General features: G+C 43.1%; 1 protein-coding gene across 1 annotated transcript in view; it reads left to right on the forward strand.

Annotated features, from left to right (window-relative positions):
* Positions 1-16,688: 16,688 nt before the first annotated feature.
* Positions 16,689-22,780, forward strand: part of LOC112255432 (uncharacterized protein C20orf85) — a 41,033-nt gene continuing 34,941 nt past the window's right edge. The window contains exons 1-3 of the mRNA XM_024428418.1: positions 16,689-16,772; positions 17,236-17,314; positions 21,062-21,160. Coding sequence (XP_024284186.1) covers positions 16,708-16,772; positions 17,236-17,314; positions 21,062-21,160 — 243 coding nt within the window. The 5' untranslated portion in view covers positions 16,689-16,707. The remainder of the gene's footprint in view (positions 16,773-17,235; positions 17,315-21,061; positions 21,161-22,780) is intronic.

Genomic DNA, 22,780 nt, shown 5'->3' on the forward strand with positions numbered 1-22,780 from the left:
TAGTTTATTTTACTCCAAATCTATCTTTTTGTTTAAAAAAATAAATTGAAAAATGTGATAGCTCACATGCAGCTGTGTCTCTCTCTAGTTTGATATGTCATACCTCTTCCCCCAGAACCTAATCGAGTAGGCCAGTGTTTACGTGAGATTTTGGTTCTGCTGATATTTCTTAGATGATGCTATAGTGATGCTGAGGATTTGTGGTCCAAGGTGTGAAGATGGTGTTGGAGCAAGTTTTATGGATGAATACAAACAGGAAGAAAGTGGATTGGTCCTTCGAGCCAGATGTACCGACTTTCTTTTTATATTTTGACCGGAAAAAAATAAAACATCTTGATTTGGGTACTTCTTATATAATTTATTCCTTCCATTGTTCACACCATTCCTGTTCCAAAATAGTTTTTGCTTTTATTTATTTGTCTTTCCCAATTTGCTTCTCAGTTTATCTTAAAGGACACATATAGCCATATTCAGACAAGACTAGTATTACTAGAGAGTTTGGTTATGTTATTATTACCCCAGCATGTGCTTTATTCCAGAGGATGATTTGCACAGGATTAGTTTTTTCCAAACTGCCCCCTGTAATATTTGTTGCATTCAATTGAAGTTACCCTGGAGGGTTTATTCTAGGCACTTAAATATTTCAACACTGATTACTTGTGCTTAACAGCCAAATGTATAGGTGTCCCTATAATATTTATATAGAGGAAGTGTGATCTTAATTGTAACCTCCTGGTTACTTTGTTGTTTTTTAGCACAGACTTTATTACTTACCGTGTACTGACAATGTTGCATGTGGGACATATTTGGGAGGCAGACCGGTTGCTAGGCAACAGTACGACGGACTCACAAAAACTACAAGCTATCAATGTTTGCTAATTACTACTTGCTTCAAGCAGTTTAAAGTTGTGTAACACTCTCAACAGTGAAAAAAAAGTAGTAAATATGATGAACATTTAGCTGAGGATCCCCAATCACCGTGAGGACAGCTTGTACTTTCGAGGACTGAGAGCATCAATAGGCTGGACACATGACATTTTTAACAACGCTTTTTTCTGAATAAAACTATTTCACTGCATCTGCCATGGATCCCAGTTTCATAATATGACCATATTTCCCAGCTGCTTCCCGTAGTTTTAAAGTAATCACGAAAAACAGGCCTTATTTTAGAGCATTTTTCACCCTGCCAGCTCCTATAAGTTCTATTGAGCACCGTGGCACCAACTCGCCTTCCGAACGTTCTATTCCTAGCCCATTGTTTTACGTCACAATTGCCTGCTTCGCTATTGTTGGCAATGAGACCTGCCCACGTTGCTGGTAGTTCAAATGTAAACAACATTAATTATGAATGGAACTCTGAGGTTGTCCCATTGTTTCCTGTCTATTTCGCAATGTATACATTTAGATTTGTTTCAAGTCAGACGCCATTATAATCATGAGAATCTCATCTTTCTAATTATGTAAGTCTGGGCAGCGAGCTCGGTTGTCATCTAATGCTAGCCCTAAAATGTTTGCCCTTGGAACGCTGAGCTCCCCCCATTGTTTTCCTATGGAGAGGCATGCCAGTCTATTTCGCCAAATATCTCACAATGTGTATATTTAGATTTTTTCAAGTCGGGCACCATTTTAATCAGTTGAATCTCCTCTTTGTAATTATAATTATATTATAATTATAATATTATATAATATAATTATATAATATAATTATATAATAATAATAATATTTATAATTATATTGTAAGACTGGGCAGCGAGCTCAGTTGTCACCGATCACTAGACCAGAAATTGTCAGAGGTTTTCATTTTTCCCCTACTTTCTCATTACGCAGACATAAGCACAGTTGACAACATCGAGTTGCGGATGTTAACTTTCTACACAAGTTGTTATTTCCAGTTTTGTCCGACGAACAGATTGTAGTAGTAAAATAAAAATGGATACATTTTTGTGCCATTTAGGCGAACAGAAATTCTAAGCATCACTCCAGTCAAAACAGGCTCTGCGAATGTTTGATTCCATTATTTTTCTATGGGCTCGCGCTAGTGTTCCAGTTTAGCCAACGTTCTTTTGCCGTTTTTCAGTCTTTGGTGAATTGTGACTCGTTCTATTGTCCAGCCTAGACAAGACAACAGGCTAACATCAGGCTGTCATCAAGACAACAGGCTAACGCACTATTTCTGTCTCAGCTGCTATACTGAGAGACAGCGTTGCCAGTAAATAGTTAGTGGTCAGTTTTAATTGAAGAGGATTATTTTGTTTTTGTGTTTTCACAAAATGAACTGTGTCGATCCAGTCCAGGGTGTTTTATTGGGACAGACACAGGTCTGATGACTAGGGGTTTCCATTCATGCGCTGCGCCTCAGTCACGCGTCAGTAAAGCTTGGAATGGAATATTGGAAACAGGACGGTGAGTTTATTTGGTACGGAGCATTTTTATTGTTTCTTTTATTGTGAGGAGGGGAGGATCCCCATTTTAACGTATCTATGAGCACTCTGTGGTGTTAAACACGGGTATTTGGGGCTGGATTCACAAAACCTTCTTAATTAAGAAGAAATGTATCCCTTAACTGACATTTTTTCCTCAACTTAACTATAGACTTATGAAGAAAGTTAAGCAAAGTTGCTATTCCTCAATAAAGTTATTGGATATGTTCTTCATTTTTTCCTATGTTTGTTCCTAAGAAAAAAGTTAAGAAGAAATATAGCTCCTCCCTCCTGAGAAAATACCCACCACCATTTTCTCTCCTGTGTCAGCGCCCCGTAGTGATGTAACAGACAAACTACAGGCCTTCATGATGAGAGAAGGGATCTCAGAGAGCGAGCTGAAGAACCTTGTCACACTCCAAGCCATAGCCTCAAGACATCATTGAATCCATTGGAAAGGTTCTGAAGGAAGCTATGACGCCTCACTATGAGACCAGTCCGTTCAGAAGACTACAGACTTTCAGTGGGACGGTTCCAATGCCCCTTGGGGAAGAGGACTTTGACTCCTGGATGGAACAAGTTAACCAGATGTTGCCAGGGTGGCACTGCTCTGACCAGTAGCAGAGAAAGGGACTGATCGAGAGTTTGAAGGCCCCTGCCCTGAGTGTGGCTACAACGCTAAGAGCTAACCACAAAGATGCATTGGTAGTAGACTACTTGATCATACTGAGCACACATACGGCACAGCAGAATCAGGAGAGGACCTCTACTACAAGTTCAAGGGCCTGCGACAGAAACCAGGAGAGAAGATCTCTGATTTCCTCCTTCGACTAGAGAAGTATTTACAGAAGGTCAAAGTGAAGAGAGGTATGAATGAGTCCAGGGTCGACATTGCACGAGTTGTACAACACTGAAATAGTGGTACATCTTCAAAAGAAGAGAGGCTGCCCACATTTCCAGTTCTATTGCAAGAGCTGAGGCAAGAAGAGGAGAGAGAGAATCAGACTCACAGAATCCCAGTATCCCAAGTCCACCCTCAAAAAGAGCCAACATTTAAAAAAAAAAATCTAAGCTCTCCTTAAACAGGTGGAAGATCTGAAGTCTGCCATAACTGCAATGAAGTTGACCCTGGGTTTTTCAGATAGAAAAGCTCCACACCCAATGAGACCAGCTCCACGTCCAGAGAGACCAGCTTTCTGTCCAGGGACGAAGACGAATGAAAACATATCTACTATAACTGTGATGAAATTGGCCACTCTTCCAGGAACTGTCAAAAACCAAAGAATGTAGAGGAAGTCAACAGACGCCTCATCCATGCTCAAGGGAGGTCGTGAAACTGGACAGTAGAGGAGCTTAATTTAATGACATTTACATTATGATTTGGCTATTTTTGTGATTCATGGTAGAAATCCCTCCGAACGAATTGTCACCAATCCTGTTCATGTAAACTGCTGGACAGCACAATTGCACTTGATATGCATTTATGAGTGAGAAAGAATCAGAAAGTGAACTTGCCATTTCCAAAAAAATGTAGCTCAGTGAGGAATCTGGGATTCCCTGCTTTTCGATCAATTGCTTACGTCAATAGCCAGGGTTTCATTAAATAGGCCTAGGCACTATATGTTTTATTGCACATTTCATTAAACTGACTAGCGGTGTGCGGGTCAGTTGTTTTTTCACTCACCTGCAATTGCTAATAGCCCATTGGCAAACCCTGACTGTATGTGATGAAGTGAAAATCCGAGACCCTAACCTAACCCACTAATTTATAAAATGTGCTGTAGGCTACAGTCCAAGACTCAGAAAGGTTTTTTGACAGGGGGTGCAGGATATTTTTTTGCCCGATTTAGATATGCTTCTGCTTACAATTTCTGACATTTTGCTAGGCTATTTGTTAGTCAACTTGTCTATAATTAGATACATACTGCTTCTTTTCTGTCATTATATGTAGCCCTAGAAGACTAAATAAACCCTTGCTCAAGATTAACGTCATAAATCTATAGAATTAATTAGTCAATCTAGTTGACATTGGTGAAGTTCTTTGTTTAGGGGCCTGTGATAAAATATTGAATTTAGCTTTTACTACTGCACAATTCCATTATTTTAGATGTGAAATTCGCACACAAAATGCCTGTCACATCTACTCTCGCTCCCCCTCTCCAGCGTTCGACGTCGCCGGTTTACTAATCACTGGCTCTAGCAACCATCATTACGCTGATTACCTCCCTTATATCTGTCACTCCCCAGGCAGTACTGGTTATGTTTCATGTCCAGACGCTACTCTTGTTTTGTAGCGCTCCATGTTTCTTGTATTATTAAACTTCTCGACTCCCAGCTTTTCAGTTACAATGCCTCAGATCATTTAATCATCAAGCATAAATCAAAATATAATATAATGTGTATTTTTGTAGAACCCTGTAGGAGAAGTGTAGACACAAAATTCGAAGTAATACCACTTTGAAGTAACGGAACACCAAAACTTGTGTTACGGATGTGATGGAAATGAACAGGCATTTTTGAGAGAATGGACATATCAGCAAAACTATGTGAATCTCAAAGTCTTAGGTTAAAATGTTAATAGACATTTTGAAAGTAAGGCTTGGCTACACACAGACAACAATGATGAAAATATTAAAATTGTCATACTTTACAGATGAAAATGTACCGTCATGGATGTGACATTCTCTGTTATGGATGTGATGCTGTGCAAAACAAGTGTTTATATATACAAATTTCTTCACCTTAATACTTTTGTTTTCATCTGAAAATGCAATGTACCACAAAGAACCAAGAAATCACCAGTATCTTGAATTGGTATTTCATAGGCTATCAAAGTGCATCCGTGGTCCTGTCCTAACCATCCAGAAATGCACAAATGCGCTAACTGCATTTACAATTTATTTGAAAATCTCTTTTAATTGCGAATTAGAGTCCTGCACACCCCAACAATTATATAAATATTTTCACCTTCAAAATAACATTTGAGAAAAATGTTATGGATGTGACATTTTGCGTTATAGCTGTGACAGGGTCCCAAAACACAGGCAGAAATTATGCACTCCATTTCAAATTCATAACGTTTTAGTAATTTCATTCTAAATCATTAATGACATGTTTTATTTAAAATATAAAATGTTATCAATCACCTAAGTAACAGAATACACGTACAAAAACTCAAGTCAATTGAAAAAAATGTATAAACTCATGCTTTGTATTAATCTCACACCCTTTAATCTGCCAGCACAGGCTCTATGAAATTGTACCACAAAAGGACACAGGGACAACTTGACCTGCAGCCACCCAAGGCTTTACCCTCAGAACAGCCTCCATTTTTTGTCTTGCCCATTGGCACACATACACAATCCATGTCTCAATTGTCTCAAGTTTAACAATCCTTCTTTAACCTGTCTCCTCCCCTTCATCTACACTGATTTAAAGTGGATTTAATTAACAAATGACATCAATAGGGGATCATGGCTGTCACCTGGTCAGTGTATGTCATGGAAAGTTCTTCATGTTTTGTAGATTCAGGGATTGATACACCCATTTCATTCCAGTGTTTATTTGAGCTTGCTGGACTCATACCTTATCATCTCTACTATACCTTGACATACTGTATGTCATTACGTTGATGTATTTCCTATGACGGGTTCAACTTAATTTTTGTTAGGTGAAATAGAAAAAAAATGTTTTAATTGAATTACAACCTACCACTGGCACTGGGTTTGCACGTAGACGTTTCTTGTCAGACCGTAAATCAACTCAGGCTTGACTGCTGCAGTTCACAAGCACGTGCAGGGCAGACTACACAGATACACACCAATATTGTCGCTGGTGGGTACCCGTACTTGCTCAAGGAAGTAAACAAACTCAGCATAACTGGTGAAGGTTTAGGGATATTTAAGACCTTTATTATGCCACATGATCACATGCAATGCTCCAGTTAGCAGAACAACACATGTTTGCAGTGCATATGAGAACATGAGTATACCCAAAATAGATCACCAAGATAAAAATTGCCTGCTAGCTTGTTTGTTAACATAAACACACTTCGGAGGCGGTAGGAAGTACATGAATATTTTATCATGAGAGCGTTATGCACTGATGCTGACTAGTGAGTCATTGATCATGTTATGAAGCGTCTGTAACGGTCACACCTGTTATGCTTAAAACGAGTACTGACAAAAAGAAAAAGGAAACCAATGATACATCACCTAAGCCCTTGATGAAAGTTAGCTTTGCACAGGAAGTTTGCATACAATCATACTCGAAACGCATCCACAATAACAACCTTTTCTCAAAAACGTTATGGATGTGACACTGCCTGTCCAAATCAGCAGTCTAATCTTCATTAGACTGTAGAATTCTATACTGGCACTCAATGGACAAACATTTGTTTGATATTGTTTCATTAACCTTCCGACTTGGTCAGAAACACAGGGGGACAGTTGTGAGTACCAAAACAAGTTCTGTGAGCCGTTGCCAAAAGCTATGAAATCTGGTTGACTGAAACAACTTATTTTGAGACTTTGTATCCTACTTTGTAGTAACTATAACGTAACGTTTGGCAAATATAAAGGCCAAATGTAGTCTTCAAAATACACACATTCAAGGTAAATATGAAAGTAGTTTAATTAGGAAATAAGCTATTTAGTTTTTTCATGCTCAGGTTGACCTTACTATGGAATTACTCTACTATAGCCCATAGAAATGCATTGAATAACAAACACATTCATAAATAGCAGAAAAGAAAGTCAACAAATAGGCGGAAGCGGGGGATTGAGATGCAACCCATACAAAAAACAGATGCTGTAGCTTAAACTGACGGAATTTGATGGGGATTTTTTAAATCTTACTTAGATGCGTCAATAGACTCTAGGTGGACTATGTACAAAAAGTGCTGTAAATTCTAAACTGTTCACCCAAAATGGATGAAAAATACCCTCAAATTAAAGCTGACAGTCTGCACTTTAACCGCATAGTCATTGTTGGTCTTCAAATCCAAACCTTTGGAGTATAGTGCCAAAAGAAGAAAAAATGCTTCGCCATCTCAATAGTTACAGAGGCCACTGTTTAACAAGTTTGGGAGGAAAAGCCATTTTGGATTCTCTCAATTCTATAATAATAATAATAATAATAATAATATAATAATTACAGTTGAAGTCGGAAGTACATAAACTTAGGTTGGAGACATTAAAACTTGTTTTTCAACCACCACAAATTTCTTGTTAACAAACTATAGTTTTGGCAAGTCGGTTAGGACATCTACTTTGTGCATGACGCAAGTGTAATTTTTCCCAAAATTATTTACAGACAGATTATTTCACTTATAATTCACTGTATCACAATTCCAATGGGTCAGAGTTTACATACTAGTTGACTGTGACTTTAAACAGCCTGGAAAATTCTAGAAAATAATGACATGGCTTTAGAAGCTTCTGATAGGCTAATTGACATAATTTGAGTCAATTGGAAGTTCACCTGTGGATATATTTCAAGGCCCAGCTTCAAACTCAGTGCCTCTTTGCTTGACATCATGGGAAAATCAAAAGAAATCAGCCAAGAACCTCAGAAAAACAATTGTAGACCTCCACAAGTCTGGTTCATCCTTGGGAGAAATTTCCAAATGGCCTAAGGTACCACGTTCATCTGTACAAACAATAGTATGCAAGTATAAACACCATTGGACCATGTAGCCGTCATACCGCTTAGGAAGAAGACACGTTATGTCTCCTAGAGATGAAAGTACTTTGGTGCAAAAAGTGCAAATCAATCCCAGATCAACAGCAAAGGACCTTGTGAAGATGCTAGAAGAAACAGGTACAAAGGTATCAATATCCACAGTAAAATGAGTCCTATATATCGATATAACCTGACAGGCCGCTCACCACTGTTCCAAAACCGACATAAAATAGCCAGACTACGGTTTGCAACCGCACATGGGGACAAAGATCGTACTTTTTGGAGAAATTTCCTCTGGTCTAATGAAACTGTTTGTCCATAATGACCATCATTATGTTTGGAGGAGAAAGGGGGAGGCTTGCAAGCCGAAGAACACCATCCCAACAATGAAGCACGGGGATGGCAGCATCATCTTGTGGGGGTGCTTTGCTGCAGGAGGGACTGGTGCACTTCCCAAAATAGATGGCATCACAAGGCAGGAAAAATATGTGGATATATTGAAGCAACATCTCAAGACATCAGTCAGGAAATTAAAACTTGGTCGTAAATGGGTCTCCCAAATGGACAATGACGCCAATCATACCTCCAAAGTTGTGGCAAAATGGCTTAAGGACAACAAATTCAAGCTATTGGAGTGGCCATCACAAAGCCCTAACCTCAATCCAATAGAAAATGTGTGGGCAGAACTTAAAAAGTGTGTGCGAGCAAGGAGGCCCACAAACCTGACTCAGTTACACCAGCTCTGTCAGGAGGAATGGGCCAAAATTCACCCAACTTATTGTGGGAAGCTTGTGGAAGGCTACCAGAATTGTTTGACCCAAGTTCAACAATTTAAAGGCAATGCTACCAAATACTAATTGAGTGTATGTAAACTTATGACCCACTGGGAATGTGATGAAAGAAATAAAATCTGAAGTAAATCATTCTATCTTCTATTAGTCTGACATTTCAATTTCTTAAAATTACAGTGGGGCAAAAAAGTATTTAGTCAGCCACCAATTGTGCAAGTTCTCCCACTTAAAAAGATGAGAAAGGCCTGTAATTTTCATCAGGTGCATTTCAACTATTTACAGACAAAATGAGAAAACAAATCCAGAAAATCACAAAATCACAATGAATTTATTTGCAAATTATGGTCACCTACAAACAAGCAAGATTTCTGGCTCTCACAGACCTGTAACTGGAAGACCACTGATAATCTCCCTCAATCTTCTTTAAGAGGCTCCTCTGCCCTCCACTCGTTACCTGTATTAATGGCACCTGTTTGAACTTGTTATCAGTATAAAAGACACCTGTCCACAACCTCAAACAGTCACACTCCAAACTCCAATATGGCCATGACCAAAGAACTGTCAAAGGACACCAGAAACAAAATTGTAGACCTGCAGGCTGGGAAGGCCTGGGAAGGCTGGGAAGACTGACTCTGCAATAGTTAAGCACTATCTGTAATAGTTAAGCAGCAGGCTGGGAAGACTGAATCTGCAATAGTTAAGCAGCTTGGTTTGAAGAAATCAACTGTGGGAGCAATTATTGGGAAATGGAAGACATACAAGACCACTGATAATCTCCCTCGATCTGGGGCTTGATGCAAGATCTCACCCCGTGGGGTCAAAATGATCACAAGAACGGTGAGCAAAAATCCCAGAACCACACAGGGGGACCTAGTGAATGACCTGCAGAGAGCTGGGACCAAAGTAACAAAGCCTACCATCAGTAACACACTACGCTGCCAGGGACTCAAATCCTGCAGTGCTAGACGTGTCCCCCTGCTTAAGCCTGTACATGTCCAGGCCCGTCTGAAGTTTGCTAGAGAGCATTTGGATGATCCAAAAGAAGATTGGGTGAATGTCATATGGTCAGATCAAACCAAAATATAACTTTTTTGGTCTCAACTCGTCATGTTTGGAGGACAAAGAATGCTGAGTTGCATCCAAAGAACACCATACCTACTATGAAGCATGGGGATGGAAACATCATGCTTTGGGGCTGTTTTTCTGCAAAGGGACCAGGACGACTGATACGTGTAAAGGAAAGAATGAATGGAGCCATGTATCGTGAGATTTTGAGTGGAAACCTCCTTCCATCAACAAGGGCATTGAAGATGAAACGTGGTTGGGTCTTTCAGCATGACAATGATCCCAAACACACCACCCAGGCAATGAAGGAGTGGCTTCGTAAGAAGCATTTCAAGGTCCTGGAGTGGCCTAGCCAGTCTCCAGATCTCAACCCCATAAAAAATCTTTGGAGAGAGTTGAAAGTCCGTGTTGCCCAGCAACAGCCCCAAAACATCACTGCTCTAGAGGAGATCTGCATGGAGGAATGGGCCAAAATACCAGCAACAGTGTGTGAAAACCTTGTGAAGACTTACAGAAAACGTTTGACCTCTGTCATTGCCAACAAAGGGTATATAACAAAGTATTGAGATAAATGCTCACCATCATTTGAAAATAAATTAATTAAAAATCCTACAATGTGATTTTCTGGGAAAAAAAATCTAATTTTATCTGTCATAGTTGAAGTTTTTAAGTTTAAAAATTTTAAGTGGGAGAACTTGCACAATTGGTGGCTGACTAAATAATTTTTTGCCCCACTGTATGTGGCAGAGTCTACAGACAATCACGGACTACAAAAAGAAAATCAGCCACGTCACAGACATCGACGTCTTATATCCAGACAAACTAACCTTCTTTGCCCACTTCATGGATAATACACTGCCACCGACGCGGCCCGCAACCAAGGACAGTGGGCTCTTCTTCTCCGTGGCCGACGTGAGTAAGACATTTAAACATGTTAACCCTCGCAAGGCTGCCGGCCCAGACGGCATTCCTGGCAACGTCCTCAGAGCACGCGCAGACCAACTGGCTGGTGTGTTTACGGACATATTCAGTCTCTCCCTATCCCAGTCTGCTGTCCCACCTGCTTCAAGATGGACACCATTATTCCTGCACCCAAGAAGGCAAAGGTAATTGAACTGAATGACTACCGCCCCGTAGCACTCATTTCTGTCATCATGAAGTGCTTTGAGAGACGACTCAAAGATCATATCACCTCCACCATACCTGTCTCCCCAGACCCACTGTAATTTGCATACCGCCCCAATAGGTCCACAGACAATGCAATCGCCATCACACTGCACACTGCCCTATCCCATCTGGACAAGAGGATTACCAAGAATTCTGTTCATAAACTACAGCTCAGCATTCATCACCATAATACCCTCCAAGCTCATCATTAAGCTTGAGGCCCTGGGTCTCAACCCCGCCCTGTGTGATTGGGTCCTGGACTTCCTGACGGGCCGTCACCAGGTGGTGAAGGTAGTAAACAACATCTCCACTTTGCTGATCCTCAAAACTGGGGCCACACAAGGGTGCGTGCTCAGCCCCCTCCTGTACTCCCTGTTCACCCATGACTGCGTGGCCATGCACGCCTCCAATTCAATCATCAAGTTTGTAGAAGACGCAACAGTAGTAGGCTTGATCACCAGCAACGACGAGACAACCTATAGGGAGGAGGTGAGGGCACTCCGAGTGTGGTATCAGGAAATCTCACTCAACGTCAACAAAAATAAGGAGATGATAGTGTACTTCAGGAAACAGCAGAGGGAGAACCCCCCTATCCACATCGATGGGACAGCAGTGGAGGAATGTTTTCAGGTCTTGACAAAAGGTTTCTTTGCTTTTCTGACAGTTCTTGAGTCTTAGCTTATTGGTATCACCAATGGTGTTTCTTGATTCCGGGGAATTTGTAAACTGTTGTCTTTCCTGCCTTGTTAGCCAAATACACATTTTTGGAAAAAAAGTCATGTATTTTTGGTCACTACCATGGCAGGAAAATACCATGGTACTGGCGCAAATGCCATGGTATTTTCCTGCCATGATAGTAAAAATGAAAAAACTACCATGCTTCGATAATGTTATTTTGTCAGTACTGCGGCAGGAAACTACCATGTTTGTCACGCCCTGGTCAAAGTATTTTGTGTTTATCTTTATGTATTTGGTCAGGCCAGGGTGTGGCATGGGGTTTTTGTAATTGTGGTGTGTTTGTCTTGGGGTTTTGATGGTGGTATTGGGATTGTAGCTTAGTGGGTTATCTAGCAAAGTCTATGGCTGTCTGGAGTGGTTCTCAATCAGAGGCAGATGCTTATCTTTGTCTCTGATTGGGAACCATATTTAGGCAGCCATATTCTTTGAGTTTGTCGTGGGTGATTGTCCTTAGTGTCCTATGTGTACTCTCGGTTAGTTTGCACTAGATAGGCTGTTTCGGTTTCGATTACGTTTATTGTTTTGTGTAGTGTTCGTGTTTCTTCGTTTGATTAAACATGAATCTAAATCGACACGCTGCAGTTTGGTCCGACTCTCCTTCATCACCACTAGAAAACCGTAACAGAATCACCCACCACCAACGGACCAAGCAGCGTGTTAACAGGCAGGAGCCACAGGAGAGGCAACAGAGGCAGCAGCAGCAGCAGCAGGAGCAGCAGCAGCTGCAGTGGGAGAGGCTGCACCACCTGGAGAAATGGACATGGGAGGAAGAACTGGACGGTAAAGGACCCTGGAATCAGCCTGGAGAATATCGCCGCCCCAAGGAAGAACTGGAGGCGGCGAAAGCTGAGAGGCGCAGATATGAGGAGGCAGCACGGCGTAGCGGATGGAAGCCTGAGAATCAGCCCCAAAAATTTATTGGGGGGGGGCTCAGGGAGAGTGTGGCAGAGTCAGGAGTCAGACCTGAGCCAACTCTCCCTGTTTATCGTGAGGAGCCGAGGAGGAGACCAGAACCAGAGCCGGTGTTGGAGGTGAGCGAAACAGAGACTGTGAAGGAGTTAATGGGGAAATTGGAGAGAGAAATGAGGGAGTTGCTGTGTTGGTGCTTTTTGCATGGAATTCGCCCGACGGAACGTGTTGGGGATTTGATGGAACCTGGGTTAGCGCTCCATACTCTTCCTGAGGTGCGTGTTAGTCGGCTGGTGAAGTTGGTGCCAGCCTCACGCACCAGGCCTCCTGTGCACATCCCTAGCCTTGCACGTCCTGTGCCAACACTGCTCTCAAGATCTCCAGTACGCCTTCACGGTCTAGCCCATCCTGTGCCACCTTCACACTCCAGTCCTCCGGTAGCAGCTCCCCGCACCAGGCTTCCTGTGCGTGTCCTCGATCCAGTACCACCAGTTCCAGCACCACGCACCAGGCCTTCAGTGTGCCTCGCCTGTTCAGCGCAGCCAGCGCTTTTCTCCTCTCCTGCGCTGCTGGAGTCTCCCGCCTGTTTAGCGCAGCCAGAGCCTTTCTCCTCTACAGCGCTGCCGGAGCCTCCCGCCTGTTCAGCACAGCCAGAGCCTTCCTCCTCTACAGCGCTGCCGGAGTCTCCCGCCTGTTCAGCGCAGCCAGAGCCTTCCTCCGACACAGCACTGCAGGAGTCTCCCGCCTGTTCAGCGCAGCCAGAGCTGTCAGTCTGCATGAAGCAGCCAGAGCTGTCAGTCTGCATAGAGCAGCCAGTCTGCATGGAGCTGCCAGTCTGCATGGAGCTGCCAGTCTGCATGGAGCTGCCAGTCTGCAAGGAGCTGCCAGTCTGCACGGAGCTGCCAGTCTGCACGGAGCTGTCAGTCTGCAAGGAGCTGTCAGTCTGCAAGGAGCTGTCAGTCTGCAAGGAGCTGTCAGTCTGTAAGGAGCTGCCAGTCTGCAAGGAGCTGCCAGTCAGCACGGAGCCGCCAGAGCGGTCAGTCTGTAAGAAGCCGCCAGAGCTGTCAGCCTATATGGAGCAGCTAGTGCCGCCAGTCTGCCCAGCGCCGCCAGTGCCCCCAGTCTGCCCAGCGTCGCCAGTCTGCCCAGCATCGCCAGTCTGCCCAGCATCGCCAGTCTGCCCAGCGTCGTCAGTCTGCCCAGCGTCGTCAGTCTGCCCAGCGCCACCAGTCTGCCCAGCACCACCAGTCTGCCCAGCACCGCCAGTCGGCCCAGCGCCACCAGTCTGCCCAGCATCGCCAGTCTGCCCAGCGCCGCCAGTCTGCCCAGCGCCGCCAGTCTGCCCAGCGCCGCCAGTCTGCCCAGCGCCGCCAGATCTGCCAGTCAACCAGACTCTTCCAGATCTGCCAGTCAACCAGACTCTTCCAGATCTGCCAGTCAATCAGACTCTTCCAGATCCGCCAGTCAGCCGGGATCTGCCAGAACTGCCAGTCAACCAGGATCCGCCAGTCAGCCAGGATCCACCAGTCAGCCAGGATCCGCCAGTCTGCCAGGATCCACCAGTCAGCCAGGATCCGCCAGAAGTGCCAGTCAGCCAGGATCCGCCAGTCAGCCAGGATCCGCCAGTCTGCCAGGATCCGCCAGTCAGCCAGGATCCACCAGTGAGCCAGGATCCGCCAGAACTGCCAGTCTGCCAGGATCCGCCAGTCTGCCAGGATCCGCCAGTCTGCCAGGATCCGCCAGTCTGCCAGGATCCGCCAGAACTGCCAGTCGGCCAGGATCTGCCAGTCGGCCAGGATCTGCCAGTCGGCCAGGATCTGCCAGTCGGCCAGGATCCGCCAGTCTGCCAGGATCAGTTAGATCCGCCATTCAGCCAGGATCCGCCAGTCTGCCAGGATCCGCCAGTCTGCCAGGATCCGCCAGTCAGCCAGGATCTGCCGGAACCACCAGCCAGCCAGGATCTGGTAGATCCATCAACCTGCCTGAGCTTCCTATCACTCCTGAGCTTCCTCTCACTCCTGAGCTTCCTCTCGGTCCCGAGCTTCCCCTCGGTCCCGAGCTTCCCCTCGGTCCCGAGCTACCTCAGTCCAGTGGGGCCCGTTGTTAGGTTTCCTAGGCCAAGGTTAGCGGCGAGGGTCGCCACTCAAGGGACACTAAGGAGGTGGACTAAGACAATTATGGAGTGGGGTCCACGTCCAGCACCAGAGCCGCCACCGCGGACAGATGCCCACCCAGACCCTCCCCTACAGGTTTAGGTTGTGCGTTCGGGAGTCCGCACCTTAGGGGGGTTCTGTCACGCCCTGGTCAAAGTATTTTGTGTTTATCTTTATGTATTTGGTCAGGCCAGGGTGTGGCATGGGGTTTTTGTAATTGTGGTGTGTTTGTCTTGGGGTTTTGGTGGTGGTATTGGGATTGTAGCTTAGTGGGTTATCTAGCAAAGTCTATGGCTGTCTGGAGTGGTTCTCAATCAGAGGCAGATGCTTATCGTTGTCTCTGATTGGGAACCATATTTAGGCAGCCATATTCTTTGAGTTTGTCGTGGGTGATTGTCCTTAGTGTCCTGTGTGTACTCTCGGTTAGTTTGCACTAGATAGGCTGTTTCGGTTTCGATTACGTTTATTGTTTTGTGTAGTGTTCGTGTTTCTTCGTTTGATTAAACATGAATCTAAATCGACACGCTGCAGTTTGGTCCGACTCTCCTTCATCACCACTAGAAAACCGTAACAATGTTAGTGACCAAAAAAACATGATAAGTACCATGGGTTTTTTCATTTCCCTACCATGTTACATTTTTGTAAGGGTACTGGTCTGTATGAAAAAGTGAAAAGAAGGAAGCCTGTGTTTACATTTTTTTGCAACAAGTCCCTTAAGTAATAACACAAATAAATGAACTTTTTGGCCTAAATGAAAAAAATGTAGTTATGGGTCAAATCTAACAACACATCAGAGTGAAACTATATGTAATTGTTGTGGCAGCATCTTGTTATGGGTATGCTTGTCACTGTCACCTTCTCTCGCTCCGGGGCTCAATGTCGCCAGTCTACTAACCACCGGTCCTGGCATCATCATTACACTCACTTGCTCCCCATCGTTACGCACACCTGGACCTCATCATTACCTTGATTACTCTCCCTTTATTTAGCCTTCAGTAGCCTCAGTCATCAGGCAGTACTGCTTTTGGTCGAGTTCAGTACACTTCTTCTGTTTTTGTTTATCTGCCTTTCTTATCATTCAACTCCCCTTCTGCACCTGCTTCCTGACTCCAAGCGTACATGTTAGTCACTGACACATGGCTTTCCAAGAACTGTTGAGTGTTCCTGAGTGCTCCATTCTCAGTGCTGACTTAAATCTGAATATTGTAGTCCATCAATAATTCCCAACCAAATTGACTGTGCTTGAGCAATTTTGACAAAAACAATGGTCCAGGTATGCTAAAAGTTATTGGAATCTTATTCAAAATAATTCACAGCTGTAATTCCTGCTAAAGGAGCTTCGACCTGTATGAAATCAAGACATCTTTGCTTTTCAATTGTTATTTATTTAGAAAATGTTTTTTTTTTTTTTACACTCTGAAAATGTGGAGGAAGTTCTATAGATCAGTAGTAAACAAAATCCTACTTGATCGTTTTTTAGATTGAAATTTAAGGCAACAACGTGAACACTGTGCAAAGGGTGTGTAGACTTTCACTAGGTACTGTATAGTCCATCACTGTAAACACCTTATTATGTACTCATGTTTCTTGTTTTACACACACACAGTATATGGTGTGATCTCTGTGTGACACTCAAATTATTTGTCATTGTATCCCAGGATACACAAAAGGATAGTGTCACTACAATATGTTGCTATGGTGACGGTAAACATATCTGTCAGTATAACTTACAGAGACCATAAGGTAAGAAGTCACAGAGACAGACAAGCTTGCCGGCATAGATGGCAGCCCCAAAACAACCTGGATCTGGTAAAGAATTCAACTTTGTGGATCAGGATCAAATCTGGTAAACTCTTCTCTTTAAAAAGTCTATGGGTTCACAACAAAACAAATGCAATGAAATTTTGAATTGTATTCCTTGTATTTTGCTAATAAATTAGCCTTTCTTTTTTGATATAGCACAAGGTCTGTCACTTTTGTTAAAGAGGATTAGCCATGAGTTTTTGTTTGTTGTGGTAATGGTGGATTGGTAACAGTCGTTCATGGTGGTGGTAGTAGAAGGCTAGTAGTAGTAGTGGTTGTAGAAGTAAGCCAGCAGTATTAGTAGCCTAGTATTGGGATAACAGGTGTAGTAACCGTGTCTGAAGAGATATAGCTAGGTAGATTACCCCTAAAATAACCTATACTTTTAATATAGATTGAGGCAAGTAGGGTTCTCTGAGCTATGTTAATTGATTTATGAGCCGTTTGGCGTTTTTATGCAGGCCCAATGCTCTTTCAAAAAGCTTTCTATGTGTCTTCATTTTCAGGAAAGTTCACGTCAAAATAGAGCTTGAGTCAGCCAAAGCCTGGCCCAATAAATGGGGATTCTTGACCACGTCCTACAAGGTGAGCCAGTGAAACATGATGCGGTATAAACACAGAACAAGAGTTCTACTTCCAATAACTCCCATGTGCCATGGGGCGGCGCACAATTGGCCCAGTGTCTTCCTGGTTAGGGAGGGTTTGGCCGGCAGGGATATCCTTGTCTCATCGCGCACTTACGACTCCTGTGTCGGGCCGGACGCAGTGCACGCTGACCAGGTAGCCAGGTGTATGGTGTTTCCTCCGACACATTGGTGAGGCTGGCTTCCGGATTGGATGTGCATTGTGTAAAGAAGCAGTGCGGCTAGGTTGGGTTGTGTTTCGGAAGACGCGTGGCTCTCGACCTTCGCCTCACCCGAGTCTGTACGGGAGTTGCAGCGATGAGACAAGACTGTAACTACTACCAATTGGATACCACGAAATTGGGTAGGAAAAAAGGGGGGGTAAAAATAAAATATATATATTTCCTGTGAATACAACTACACAACCTTATCAGCTTCCTTTGATTAGCCAGTCAGGGACATACTGAACTGGGCTCCATTTGAATCAAAACAATTCAATTACAGTTATAAGGTCACTCAATCGCATACAATGTATTCGGAAAGTATTCAGATGCCTTCACTTTTTACACATTTTGTTACGTTACAGCTTTATTCTAAAATTGATTAAATAAAACATGTTCCTCATCTATCTACACACAATACCCCATAATGAGAAGGCAAAAACAGGTTTTAGAAATGTTTGCAAATTCATTACAAATAAAACAGAAATAAATTATTTTACATACAGTGGGGCAAAAAAGTATTTAGTCAGCCACCAATTGTGCAAGTTCTCCCACTTAAAAAGATGAGAGTGGCCTGTAATTTTCATCATAGGTACACTTCAACTATGACAGACAAAATTAGAAAAAAAATCCAGAAAATCACATTGTAGGATTTTTAGTGAATTTATTTGCAAATTTTGGTGGAAAATAAGTATTTGGTCAATAACAAAAGTTTATCTCAATACTTTGTTATATACCCTTTGGCAATGACAGAGGTCAAACATTTTCTATAAGTCTTCACAAGGTTTTCACACACTATTGCTGGTATTTTGGCCCATTCCTCCATGCAGATCTCCTCAAGAGCAGTGATGTTTTGGGGCTGTTGCTGGGCAACATGGACTTTCAACTCCCTCCAAAGATTTTCTATGGGGTTGAGATATGGAGACTGGCTAGGCCACTCCAGGACCTTGAAATGCTTCTTACGAAGCCACTCCTTCGTTGCCCGGGCGGTGTGTTTGGGATCATTGTCATGCTGAAAGACCCAGCCACGTTTCATCTTCAATGCCCTTGCTGATGGAAGGAGGTTTTCACTCATAATCTCACGATACATGCCCCCATTCATTCTTTCCTTTACACGTATCAGTCGTCCTGGTCCCTTTGCAGAAAAACAGCCCCAAAAAATGATGTTTCCACCCCCATGCTTCACAGTAGGTATGGTGTTCTTTGGATGCAACTCAGCATTCTTTGTCCTCCATACACGACGAGTTGAGTTTTTACCAAAAAGTTCTATTTTGGTTTCATCTGACCATATGACATTCTCCCAATCTTCTTCTGGATCATCCAAATGCTCTCTAGCAAACTTCAGACGGGCCTGGACATGTACTAGCTTAAGCAGGGGGACACGTCTGGCACTGCAGGATTTGAGTCCCTGGCGGCGTAGTGTGTTACTGATGGTAGGCTTTGTTACTTTGGTCCCAGCTCTCTGCAGGTCATTCACTAGGTCCCCCCGTGTGGTTCTGGGATTTTTGCTCACCGTTCTTGTGATCATTTTGACCCCACGGGGTGAGATCTTGCGTGGAGCCCCAGATCAAGGGAGATTATCAGTGGTCTTGTATGTCTTCCATTTCCTAATAATTGCTCCCACAGTTGATTTCTTCAAACCAAGCTGCTTACCTATTGCAGATTCAGTCTTCACAGCCTGGTGCAGGTCTACAATTTTGTTTCTGGTGTCCTTTGACAGCTCTTTGGTCTTGGCCATAGTGGAGTTTGGAGTGTGACTGTTTGAGGTTGTAGACAGGTGTCTTTTATACTGATAACAAGTTCAAACAAGTGCCATTAATACAGGCAACGAGTGGAGGACAGAGAAGCCTCTTAAAGAAGAAGTTACAGGTATGTGAGAGCCAGAAATCTTGCTTGTTTGTAAGTGAACAAATACTTATTTTCCACCATAATTTGCAAATAAATTCATTAAAAATCCTACAATGTGATTTTCTGGATTTTTTTTCTCCTTTTGTCTGTCATAGTTGAAGTGTACCTATGATGTCTCTCATCTTTTTAAGTGGGAGAACTTGCACAATGTGTGGCTGACTAAATACTTTTTTGCCCCACTGTAAGTATTCAGACCCTTTGCTATGAGACTCGAAATTGAGCTCAGGTGCATCCTGTTCCCCTTGATCATCCTTGAGATGTTTCTACAACTTGATTGGAGTCCACCTGTGGTAAATTCAATTGATTGGACATGATTTGGAAAGGCACACACATGTCTATATAAGATCCCACAGTTGACAGTGCATGTCAGAGCAAAAACCAAGCCATGAGGTCGAAGGAATCGTCCGTAGAGCTCCGAGACAGGAGTGTCGAGGCACAGATCTGGGGAAATTTATCAAACATTTCTGCAGAACTGAAGGTCTTCAAGAACACAGTGGCCACCATAATTTTTAAATGGAAGAAGTTTGGAATGACCAAGACTTTTCTTAGAGCTGGCCGCCCAGCCAAACTGAGCAATCGAGGGAGAAGGGCCTTGGTCAGAGAGGTGACCAAGAACACAATTCTCACTCTGACAGAGCTCTAAAATTCCTCTGTGGAGATGGGAAAACCTTCCAGAAGGACAACCATCTCTGCAGCACTCCACCAAATCAGACCTTTATGGTAGTGGCCTGACAGAATCCACTCCTCAGTAAAACGAACATGACAGCCCGCTTGGAGTTTGCCAAAAGGTACCTAAAGGACTCTCAGACCACGAGAAGCAAGATTCTCTGGTCTGATGAAACCAAAATTGAAGTCTTTGGCCTGAATGCCAAGTCAGGAGGAAACCTGGCACCATCCCTACGGTGAAGCATGGTGGTGGCAGCATCATGTGGTGGGGATGTTTTTCAGCAGTCAGGACTGGGAGACTAGTCAGGATCGAAAGATGAACAGAGCAAAGTACAGAGAGATCCTTGATAAAAACCTGCTCAAGAGCGCTTGTTACCTCAGAATAGGGCAAAGGTTCACCTTACAACAGGACAAATCTCTGAATGTCCTTGAGTGGCCCATGCAGAGCCTGGACTTGAATCCGATCGAACATCTCAGGAGAGACCTGAAAATAGCTGCGGAGCGACGCTCCTCATCCAACCTGACAGCTTGAGAGGATCTGCAGAGAAGAATGGAAGAAACTCCCCGAATACAGGTGTGCCACGTTTGTAGCGTCATACCCAAGCTGACTCGAGGCTGTAATCGCTGCCAAAGGTGCTTCAACAAAGTACTGAGTAAAAGGTTTGAATACTTATGTTAATGTATTATTTGTTTTTTTATTGTTAATATATTTGCAAAAAGGTCTAAAAATCTGTGTTTACTTCGTCATTATGGAGTATTGTGTGTAGATTGAGGGGGGGGGGAAAACGATGTAATACATTTAGGATAAGGCTGTAATGTAACAAAAAGTGGAAAGTAAAGGGGTCTGAATACTTTCTGAATGCACTGGATCTGAGTTTCTTCAGATGTTCAGATATTCCATGTAATGTTTACAGACGCAGGAGCAGAGCCACAAGCTGAAGGAAGTTGTAAGATTAGAGCTGCCCCAGCATCTTAAAACACGTCCTCCTTCCCCACCTGATAAATACATCCAGGTGAGTCCATACAAACTCTTTTTGTCCCTGGTCAAGTTTGTCCCTGGTCAAAAGTATTGCACTATATAGTATTGCACCATTTGTATAACAAACGTGGACAGTAAAGCTAACATTTAAAATGTGCTCTATTACGCCAGTATTTTGGATTTGAGATCAAATGTTTCATATGAGGCGACAGAACATAATGTCATCCTTATATTTGAGGTTATTTTCATATATGTTTCACTGTTTAGAAATGAAAGTACTTCATGTATCTAGTCCCCGCATTTTGGTCTCCTTGTTCGGGCGGTGTTCGGCGGTCGACGTCACCAACCTTCTAGCCATCACTGATCCATTTTTCATTGGTTTTGTCTTGTCTTCCTTCACACCTGGTTCCAATCCCATCAATTACATGTTGTGTATTTAACCCTCTGTTTCCCCTCATGTCCTTGTCGGAGATATTTATTTATTCCCCCTTTATTTAACCAGGTAGGCTCGTTGAGAACAAGTTCTCATTTACAACTGCGACCTGGCCAAGATAAAGCAAAGCAATTCGACACATACAACAACAGAGTTACACATGGAATAAACAAAACATACAGTCAATAATATAGTAGAACAAAAGAAAACAAAAAGTCTTTATACAGTGAGTGCAAATGAGGTAAGTTAAGGAAATAAATAGGCCAAGGTGGCAAAGTAATTACAATATAGCAATTAAACACTGGAATGGTAGATCGGCAGAAGATGAATGTTTTATTTATTTATTTATTTTATTTTTTATTTTACCTTTATTTAACCAGGTAGGCAAGTTGAGAACAAGTTCTCATTTACAATTGCGACCTGGCCAAGATAAAGCAAAGCAGTTCGACAGATACAACGACACAGAGTTACACATGGAGTAAAACAAACATACAGTCAATAATACAGTATAAACAAGTCTATATACAATGTGAGCAAATGAGGTGAGAAGGGAGGTAAAGGCAAAAAAGGCCATGGTGGCAAAGTAAATACAATATAGCAAGTAAAACACTGGAATGGTAGTTTTGCAATGGAAGAATGTGCAAAGTAGAAATAAAAATAATGGGGTGCAAAGGAGCAAAATAAATAAATAAATAAAAATTAAATACAGTTGGGAAAGAGGTAGTTGTTTGGGCTAAATTATAGGTGGGCTATGTACAGGTGCAGTAATCTGTGAGCTGCTCTGAGAGTTGGTGCTTAAAGCTAGTGAGGGAGATAAGTGTTTCCAGTTTCAGAGATTTTTGTAGTTCGTTCCAGTCATTGGCAGCAGAGAACTGGAAGGAGAGGCGGCCAAAGAAAGAATTGGTTTTGGGGGTGACTAGAGAGATATACCTGCTGGAGCGTGTGCTACAGGTGGGAGATGCTATGGTGACCAGCGAGCTGAGATAAGGGGGACTTTACCTAGCAGGGTCTTGTAGATGACATGGAGCCAGTGGGTTTGGCGACGAGTATGAAGCGAGGGCCAGCCAACGAGAGCGTACAGGTCGCAATGGTGGGTAGTATATGGGGCTTTGGTGATAAAACGGATTGCACTGTGATAGACTGCATCCAATTTGTTGAGTAGGGTATTGGAGGCTATTTTGTAAATGACATCGCCAAAGTCGAGGACTGGTAGGATGGTCA

The sequence above is a fragment of the Oncorhynchus tshawytscha genome, linkage group LG07 (assembly GCF_018296145.1).
Source record: "Oncorhynchus tshawytscha isolate Ot180627B linkage group LG07, Otsh_v2.0, whole genome shotgun sequence".
In the NCBI taxonomy this organism is placed as follows: Eukaryota; Metazoa; Chordata; class Actinopteri; order Salmoniformes; family Salmonidae; genus Oncorhynchus; species Oncorhynchus tshawytscha.